The sequence below is a fragment of the Brugia malayi genome (assembly GCF_000002995.4).
Source record: "Brugia malayi strain FR3 genome assembly, contig: Bm_v4_Chr1_scaffold_001, whole genome shotgun sequence".
In the NCBI taxonomy this organism is placed as follows: domain Eukaryota; kingdom Metazoa; phylum Nematoda; class Chromadorea; order Rhabditida; family Onchocercidae; genus Brugia; species Brugia malayi.
In genome coordinates, this window is record NW_025062475.1 from 2,452,784 (window position 1) to 2,463,260 (window position 10,477).

Sequence of the window (10,477 nt, forward strand, 5' to 3'; positions counted from 1 at the left end):
CGAACAGCAACAAATGAAAATCATCAAATACGAATTCGTTGGACACATAACATATAAGAAACAAATGAAAACCGTTCTTGAGATAAACACAAAGAATCTTCACTTAACAATTAAACATGCAAATAATCAAATTTCATTTAGTTTTTTTTTTCCAGTGAAAAAATAACAAGAACTCAATTTTCTTTGCATTTGTTATATTACTTACAGAGATTATTTTCTGAATGTTTCAGTTTCAACGCTACAGAAATGATACAATTACATCTTATTTTCACCTACTTTTATTAAAGGAATGTATGATGAACAAATCACGCAGAATACCCGAAAATTATAAGAAAACCGTATAAGAAAAATGAAAAGAAAAAAAATTAAGTTACAAAAAGAAGTAGATGCTGCGCAAGGTTCATCTAACCATAAATCTCCTACATATTCCGGAATGTTATCTTTATTTGTTTCCTGGCAGTAACCGAATTTGTCATCAACTGAGAAATGCTCTGAATGGCAAATCTCTTCACATGGTGGACAAATGATCACACCTTCACGTAGCCAACCATTTATGACCTGCAAGTAGCAAGCGAGTAAAAAAAAAAACTTCACTAATTAATTCAAGAGAATGCAATATTAGTTCGAAAGAAGGAAATAAAATTCTTCTAGACCATTCGCTACCTGTTTTAAGGTTGCGGTGAAGAATAATATGAAAAAGTAGCCATTACATTGCAAACCGTACGCACAAAACAAAAACAAGAGAGAACTTCTTAAAAAGTATTAATGAACTTAAATACTAAAAATAAAAACAAAATTTAAATATTTGGCCTGAGTGAGAAAAAAATAATGTATTAATTTAATACTTTTGTGAAAAAGAACCTTTCGAATGTAGACATACTGCCCGGTAAAATAACAAGGATAGAAAAAACTTTCATTGAACAAACCAATATTCAAACGACCTTCGCTGCATTCATACTGAAGTATAATATAAAAAATAACAACATAAAATAGTCTGGATGCAATAATCAATCTAAATACTTTAAATCCTACCAGTTTTATTCGTACTACTGAATTTGGATTTTAAGCAATCAAGGAGAAATCAAAATCTCCAACTTTGCTAGGAATGCATGAAAAATAAAAATTAACCTGATAGCATCCAGCTTTATATTGAAGAAAAGTCCTAATACGACCACATTTTCGCTCAGTCCAAAATGTTGCTAAATCGAAACATTTTGACTGATTGCCATACACTTCCATTATTGAATTTGCTTGATTAGGTGTAAAATTCCCATCCAATTCACACCGACTATCACGGCGTTGCGATGAATTTGGTGCCTTCCATTCAAACTCCTATGTAGAATTCATTGGAATAAAATGAACTAATTGTAATTTTATTATTTGATTATTTAGTGAGTAAGGAAACCACAAAGTTATCATTTGAATAAACAATAAGAAATTGGAGATGTTTAATTTCATAATTTAGCATGCTGTGGTAAATATTCCCGAACATATATATGAAGCTACCTTAATCACTCCTAATTCAGATTTTTTTAAGAGATAAAAAACCTTGTATTGCTTTTAACACAAGTGATCAATTCCTTGCAAAATTTTAAATGTTTTTCAGAGGAAATTACTTTTACGATAAATGATCTTCACTTGATAATAATCTCAAATAATAAACAAAAAAAAAAATTATGTAGGCAAACCTGGTTATATGGACAATAATCGGCAAGCTCTACGGATCCACCGTAATATATAGCGTCCTTATTTTTCACTCCATTCAAAGAAGCGAAATTACGATATTCCGTTGGAAGCGGATTTTGGTAAGGTATCTGAAATTGGAATCTCCAATAATTGAAATGATTCATTAAAAATTTGATATCGGTATTACTTTTACGATAAATGATCTTCACTTGATAAATCTCATATACTAATTACTAAAAAAATAAATCGCACTTTAGCTAAAAACTAACTGGTCGTTGACGGCAAACAAAATAAACATACCAAATTACATAAAGCTAACGAATCTCGTTGTGCTGTACATCGTGCTGTTGCAAGTGAACGCTTCCCATCATGTTTAATTTCGTCGCAAAAAGGTGCTAACAAAAGATCTCTGGAAGTAAAAAATTTATGAAAACAAATTTTATTTTTTTCATAATATCCTTTATTCGTATAGGCTAGTTAATTTTTATTAATTTTGGTGATCGAGATTCTTGCGGATATTCTTCTCTAGAATCTTAGGCTCCTATTTTGATTTATTTGCAAGCTTTATCTCTATAACTTGTTTGTATAGATTGATTTTTACTAATGGTTGCTGTATCAAAACGATTCTTGATTCTTTTAAAGTGGAACCTAAAAATCAAGCTGAATATTCTGAAAATTATAGTTAAGCACTGTAACGAAGGGAATGAGAAAACGAAGGAGATGAAACTGTGTGCTTCAGTTTCCCCTCTCATTCCTTAAAAATAGAAAAGTAAAAAAATCCATTTCTTTTTAAGAATGATAAAAATGAAGCATCACGAACTTCACAAGAAACTTAATCAATAACAAGGAGCTAACAGGTAAATTCTAAGGTTGCTGTTGGGATCATGAATTTCTTGGGGAAAGTTTCATTCTTAATAAAGAAATAACTATCAAAGGAGTGCGAAATAAACGGTGTTTCTCATTCGAAAGACTCACTTTTCTTGTCGATTTCGGATCCATTCACCACAGCTTTTTCTTGCAAACTCACAACCAAGATGATGACCCCAATGAAGTTCTTCAGCTGCACTAAAATAATTGATTTTCATTTCCAAATTTTTTATGCTTCCATACATCATATCGACGAATCTACTAAAAATATTTGTATTCTTACAAAAAAGTAGTCAAGTGATACCAGAATGATACGTATGAGTTTTAAAGTTTCTGACTTGAGATCAAATATTTAAGAAAATTCCCGATACCAAAGAATAAAAAAACTTGAGTGCATTAAAACTATTATAAAATTTCCAAATACGATCCTAAATTCTCATTATACATTAGTCACCAATCTATATTGCTATTTCAACCAAACAAAATTTACCTGTAATTTGCTTTGTACCACCCACTATCCTCTAATAATGCAAATGTCAACCGAGAGTATACCGGATTTTGCGTATGAGTACCCGTCATTGCTTCATTCTGAAACGTCAATTAAAATTCTGCAAGTTAGACAATTTTAAGCATTATTACATGCAGGTTGATACCCAAAATTAAAAATTTGAATAGCTCTTTTTCTGAATAACTTCTTTTTACAAACTGAGCAAATGTTCAAATTACAAAATAATAATTTGACTTTGCAATACAATGTTAATAAAAATGAAGGAATTACATTGAAAAATGATCGAAAAAATTTAAAAATTTCAGAGCATAAAAAAAGTTTAAAGCATACAAAACATTTAAAATACTAAACATAAAAAAATTTCAAAAGAATCTTAATTCTGGAATTTTTTTTTTTTAATTCATACTTCAAATATGCATAATATTTCATATCTATAAATTTACTTCAAAAAGGCGCTTTTCCCAATGTGTAAAAGCAGTACCATCACCACCCTGATTCTCTAACTCAGCTCCTTCCAAATCTGAACAATTAAAATGTCGTCGAGCTTCTTGTTGTACACGCGGAGTTACCATTATGTGTACTGGATGTGGTATCTATTTAAAAAAAAAGTCTTATTCACTTGAGAATATTATAAGTATATGTCAGCAATTAATTAATCAATTAATTAACTAATTAATCAATCAACTAATTAACTAATCACTGCCAATCCTTTACAGTTATGGTCCATATGGTCATAATATTACTATACCATTATGCAACTTTATAGTCTCAAACTTTATTTTTATTTTTTTTTTTAACTTTTATCTTTTTACCATTCCTTCTGCTGTCCACCAATCATTCCGTATAATTGTTTGAATGGTATTCGAATCCCAGTTGTAGTATCCGCGATCTTTGTTCAACGAAATTGGTTTATTGTAACGATTTCGTTGTGTTCGTGGTTTGCCATTATCATCACGAAAGAATGCATATAATCCAGCAGAAAATCCTAATGCATGTAAAATTTCATGTTTTACCGTTGAAAGTAATACTTCACGATCGTGTAATGCAGTTGAAAGCGCATTTGGACATAAATTAACATGTCCAGCAATTGGTCTATAATTTTAAAAATTCTTTTAATAAATCACTGAAAATAGAAATTAGATAGTTATATTGAATAAATAGTTTAATATAATCAAATAATTTAGCATTAATAGTATATCAAATTTTTATTTCTTAAAATTAGTTGAAATAATTATATAAATTTGAAAAATTTTTGTACTCTTATTTTAATTTATTTTACTCTTTTCATCTCGAAATTTAAATTTTCTACTGCTTATATATAGAGAGAGACATTTATTAAATCATTTAAATTTAGTTGACAAAAAAGCAAAATGACCTATCAAGGTCAGCTTCTTGTTGACAATGTGCTGCATATGCTACTGTATCAATATTTTTACAACGTTGTGATAGTACCGCTGAAACATAAAGGAGAAAATCAGTATTTGGTATACCAATTCCATCGGGAGGTCCAATAATACCACAATTTCGAGATTCTGGTGATGTGCAATAACGACATTGCTAGAAATAATAACCACTATAAAATATATTATAATTAATTTAATTAAATTTATGTGCTAAAATCTCAAAAATCATTTTCGAAATTGTAATATATTTTTTTCTTATCAAAATAAAAGAAAAAAAAATGATAATAAACAAATAAATGAAATTAGAAAAGTAATTAAATTAGTAAATGGATTATATAATATAAAAAAAAAAGACAAATAAGCAAATGGGAGAAACAATTAGTAAATGGATTATGCAATATAAACTTTCACATTAAACGATCAATTAATACAACTGTCTTTTCAAATAATTATGAACACTCCTATTTTAATGATACAGATTAAAATTAATTATAATCAAATCATATCAATAAAAAGCCTTGTTGCATTAATCATAATCAAATCTTATCAATAAAAAACCTTGTTGCATTAATCATAATCAAATCTTATCAATAAAAAACCTTGTTGCATTAATCATAATCAGATCTTATCAATAAAAAACCTTGTTGCATTAATCATAATCAAATCTTATCAATAAAAAACCTTGTTGCATTAATCATAATCAAATCTTATCAATAAAAAGCCTTGTTGCATTAATCATAATCAAATCTTATCAATAAAAAACCTTGTTGCATTAATCATAATCAAATCTTATCAATAAAAAACCTTGTTGCATTAATCATAATCAAATCTTATCAATAAAAAACCTTGTTGCATTAATCATAATCAGATCTTATCAATAAAAAACCTTGTTGCATTAATCATAATCAAATCTTATCAATAAAAAACCTTGTTGCATTAATCATAATCAAATCTTATCAATAAAAAACCTTGTTGCATTAATCATAATCAAATCTTATCAACAAAAACTTTTACTTGTATTTAAAATTAATTATAATCAAGTCTTATCAACTAACATATAAATGTTCATCTGGAATAATCACTTCACCACAACTTGTCTCATTTTTACAGCCTAGCACACATGATTGTCGTTTCTCATAAGTACGCATATAATATAAATTTGATACACATTTTCTGAAAATAAAAAAAAAAAGAACAATTTCATTCTGAAACAAAACTTTTAATTGCAAAACACTCATTTTAATTAATTCTAATCCTCAAACAATTCCATTTTCTTTTTCATTTCTAATTTGATTACTATTCTGTCTCACTTCTTTTTTTTCCTTTTAATTAAACAATTTTAGTTGTCCGTACTAAACTTTTACAAAATTTTTAATTTAATATCAGAGTATATTAAAAATATGAGATATACTTTTGTTGTATTTTATTTTTTATATATAATGATGATAAAAACTGTCATTTTTTTTTTTTTAATTCTTCATAAGTTTTTGAATTCAATAAAATATTCATTGGAATAAACAAAAAAAAAAGAAAAAAAATCTCCAATAGGAAAATAAAAGAAAATTATAAATAGTATAATTCATCCTCTCTTTTTTTTTTTCATTCTCTATTTCAAATTTAATTGTTTATTTCATTTAATTTTAAATTTAAATTAATGAATACATTCACAAATATTTATATGTCGGAAGTTATTCTGAAACAAATTTAAGTTAATTTCAATTTTTTTTTCAGATTACAGTATTCCTACTAAGTACTTTAAAAAAAAAAAAAAATGAAATAAAATAATCTACCTATTAAGTCGTATTGGTATTGCTGCCGGACGTACTGCTAATGCAGTTTGCCAGTAATTCACTGCTTCCGGTAATAATGATGTCTGCAAAATAAATTTATGCTAAAATAATTAATTATATTGTAAACAAATATCTGAAAATTTATTTCAACTATAACTCAAAAAATATTACACTATCTTATCTCTATCTTTTATTATTAACAATATATTAATATTGTTAAACTTATAATAACTAAGAAATTTTCTTAATTTACAATCAAAATATTTCACTTTTAGTAACAAAATATGAAAAAAGATAATAAAGTATAGATCGATTACAGCATGCAAAATTTAATATTTTGATAATATCTCCACAAATAATTAATTACAAAAACAAACTCTAATTTTTTTTTTTTTTTAGAAACGTAAAATTCTACTAAATGACCCTTTTTTTTTTTCTCATTTGTATTTGAGAGCATAAATTTTTCATTACTGAAAAAAAGACCGCACAAAATGAGGGCAAAAAAGGACGAAAGGATGGTAAATGATTCCTACCCAAATTACTGGAACTCACAAATTTCAATTTATTACTTGAATTCTTTCAAGATTTTATCTTAAAAATGATAGATCGATTAAAAACTATCTTAATGGTATGGAATAGACATAATGCTATTACAGAAAATTAAAAAAAAAAGAAAAAAAGTTAAGTGAAATCTTTCGATAGTTAAGTGAAGGAGAAAGAAAAAAAGTTATTTTGACATTTTCCTAACATTTAAAATTTTAAAAAAGTGTAAATTTGTTAATTTGTATAGTTGCAAAAGAAAAAATAATGTATGTTCTTTCAATGCTATACAATAAAACTTTTTAAATTTTCAAATTTGAATTGTTATCTTTGCATTCATCAAAATTGACATTAATGAAAAAAAAAAAAAAGTCTACGCATTTTTGTAATTTTAATTTGAGAAAGATTCAGAAAAAAAAAGTTACTAAAAAGATGTCTTAATTTAACAACAACAAAGTAATAAAAGTTAAGGTAACAAGTAATAAAAGGTAAAAAGTAACAAAAAAAAAAAAAGCCTAAATAGCAATTATTGAATTAATTTTGAAACTTACATTTACAAATAATTGTATGTTTGTTGTTAATCTGAAATAAGAAACAATCTAATGATTTGAAATAATGAAATCTTTTCTTCTTTTTTCTTTTTCTTTTATTCATTTCAATTTTTGCTTAAATGAAGTAATCAGTCAGTAAATTTCCTTTTTTTTTTAAAAAAAATAGTAAATTAGCTTAAAAGAATGGACTCATTTGCCTTCTACGCATTTTAAATTACACACATTGAATTTGAAAATATGAAACAAAAAATTGATGTAAATTGCTTCGTGTTAAACTTTTCAAAAATATTAAATATTACTGAGTAATAAAAAATATTTTCGAAAATTTTAAAAACAAATTATAAACAAACAGACATATGTTAGTTAGAAAATAAATCATAATTAATTCTAACAGAATGTAATTAACTCAATGATTCCATTCCATAGAACAATTATAAAAGATAATTTTGATAAGATATCAATTCTCGGATAATTTGAAAATTAACAAATATTCATTATTAAGATTATTAGTATAACTTACTTGTCAATGCTAATTTTATCATAATGAAGATGAATTCTTAATGGTTGGAAGAGATCATTATTTACGTTATTCACGTTATTTACGTTACGTATCTTTCGAACACTTCCATCACCATCATTTTTCGTATTATTTTCCATAAAATCAACATCAAGCGGTACATCAAAAATAATATCATTGACACTTGGTACCTAACAAAAAAAAAAAAAAAAAGCAAATAATAATTATAATAATAACCATTTATAATCTGAAAATACTCAGTAATATTTTAATTTAGCCTATAATCAATAGTTAATTTTTGATTAAACATTAATTACACTCTCATTAATCATAATTCTCATTTGATTAATTATAGGATTAATTAATCTAAGCTTCTAAAATAAATTCTCATTATTTCCGCTCTAATAATATTAACTAATTGCATCTTTTTTTCTCCTTAAAAATTTGAAAAAAGAAGAAAAAAAAAATTCATAATTAATATTATTATTGATAAAGTAAACAAATCTTTAAATACCTTATATGAACATAGAGCAGCATTTGTTGTTAAAATTATTGTTGAAAATATCAACCATAATAATATAATCAAATTTGGATAAATAATAATTAAAAAAGAATTAATATGAAAATTAATTTCATATTCTTCTTCTTCCTCCTTTCGACGTTGTTGCTGTTGTTGTTGTTGTTGTTTTGGTGTAGATTTATTAATTAATTGTATACAATAATCATTAAAAATATCAACCATAATAATACAACCAGTAATGATAGTAAATAATAGTAATACTTAATGTTTCTTTTGTATTATTAATTGCTACCATTTATCATTTATGGCATTAGAAATTAAACAAAAACAAAAACAAAAAGAAGAATGATAGCAATATTTAATGATTAAAAATTATTGTAGTAGCAAATAAATAATCAATTGTATTATAATAGTATTTAGGTTTATAGAAAATAATTAAATGAATAATTAATCGTAGTATTAGTGACGTCAATTGTTCCACATATACACAAATGTTGAAATTAACAAATGAATAGATGACTTTTTATAATTTTCATCATTTAGATGAAAATGAAGATGACAATGAAGAAAATGAAAAAGATGACAATGAAGAAGAAGAAGAAAAGGAAGAAAACAAGGTGACAGCAGAAATAAAAAAAAAAAAGGGAGAGAGAGAGAGAGAGAAGAGATCGAATTATTCAGTGACCGTTTCAATTAAATTTCATGATGTCATCAACATTCATATAACATATATATATATAATGTAATTGTATACATAAATACGTATACATTACTAATTTGTATTTGATCATTACATTTGTACCTGAAAATATATAATTAAATTAAAATTTTTGAATTAATTTTCATATTTAATTTATTCATTTGGAATAAATTTTCATTATTTAAATCAAAAATTAAAAAAAGAAAGAAAGAAAAGATGTAATAACTGTTTTAGTTGTAATTTTAAATGCTAAATTCAAATATTAATAGTTACGAAAAAAAAAAAAAAGAGAGAGGGAGAAATGGGAAAGGAAAATAAAAAGTTAATAGGAATAATTTATTGAAAAAATAAGAAATGGAAAAGAAAAAACGGAATATTTTAATGAAAAAATTTCAATACGTATTAAATTTCTATTGCAAAAATAGCAATTACTGAAAAATATGAAAAAAAAAAATGATTAATACTTAATATTGTAAATCTGAAAAATGATCGAATAATAATTAGTAACTGAAATAGCTAGTAACTGGAACTAATTTTTAAAACTTATTGTATCAAATATTTATATATATATATTTTTTTTATTATTTTTATTATTATTTTTTTATTATTTTTATTAAAAATATATATATATTTTTTTATTATTTTTATTATTATTTATTATTATTATTATTATTTATTATTTATTATTCTAAAATATATAAAAAATAAAAAAAAGTGCAAAAAAAGAAAGGAAAAAAGAAATAAAACGAAAAACTTAATAAAATATTAAACAGTTGTACAACGAAAGAAATTCAATTTTTGTTTGTTTGTTTTGGTTTTTGGTAATTAAATAATAAAATGAAAGTTTCCTGTATAAAAAAATAATTCACATCAAATTATAAAATATTGCATTTTTGTCTATTATATGTTATTAAGAGAATAAATATGGCACATTTGCAATAAATTTTAATTAAAATAATAACATAAATTTAATCCTATGTTAATTAACTTAATTTTATCGTAAAATTTTTTGTAAAATTTTTTGAAATATTAAATATAAATGAATTATTATGAAGAAAATAAAGGCATAAAGGCAAACATAAATTTTCTTAAAAATAACAAATTATTTATGTTTATGAATGATTCTTTCAGTTTAAGAATAATTTTCCATCCTTTCATTTATAATAGCTAACCAATGGCTACTTATTATTAATGTGATATTAATAATAAATATATATTAATCATTGCAGTATGTAATAAATGCATTAAATTATAAAATAAATAAATGTTATTCCATGTTTAAAAATAAATTAAAATAACAATTAATATTTATTACAATCAGTAATAATACTTAATTCAATAATATAATGATAATGATGATGATGATAATAATAAGAATAATAATAATCATTATAA

General features: G+C 24.2%; 1 protein-coding gene across 2 annotated transcripts; it reads right to left on the minus strand.

The window, feature by feature from the left end:
* Nucleotides 1-255: 255 nt before the first annotated feature.
* Bm6536 lies at nucleotides 256-8,604 on the minus strand (the record flags this gene model as incomplete). Of its 2 annotated transcripts, XM_043076319.1 has the most annotated exons (15): nucleotides 256-558; nucleotides 862-957; nucleotides 1,129-1,332; nucleotides 1,689-1,814; nucleotides 1,987-2,095; nucleotides 2,662-2,751; nucleotides 3,044-3,141; nucleotides 3,505-3,654; nucleotides 3,874-4,153; nucleotides 4,437-4,618; nucleotides 5,520-5,637; nucleotides 6,255-6,337; nucleotides 7,346-7,376; nucleotides 7,866-8,053; nucleotides 8,377-8,604. In XM_043076319.1, the coding sequence occupies 15 exons, from the start codon at nucleotides 8,602-8,604 to the stop codon at nucleotides 256-258; spliced, it is 2,286 nt and encodes a 761-aa protein (XP_042932253.1). The 2 variants fall into 2 exon arrangements, with proteins under 2 accessions (XP_042932253.1, XP_042932254.1); XM_043076320.1 differs by lacking the exons at nucleotides 3,874-4,153; nucleotides 4,437-4,618; nucleotides 5,520-5,637; ... (2 more) ...; nucleotides 7,866-8,053; nucleotides 8,377-8,604 and having other exon boundaries at nucleotides 3,505-3,633.
* Nucleotides 8,605-10,477: the final 1,873 nt, after the last annotated feature.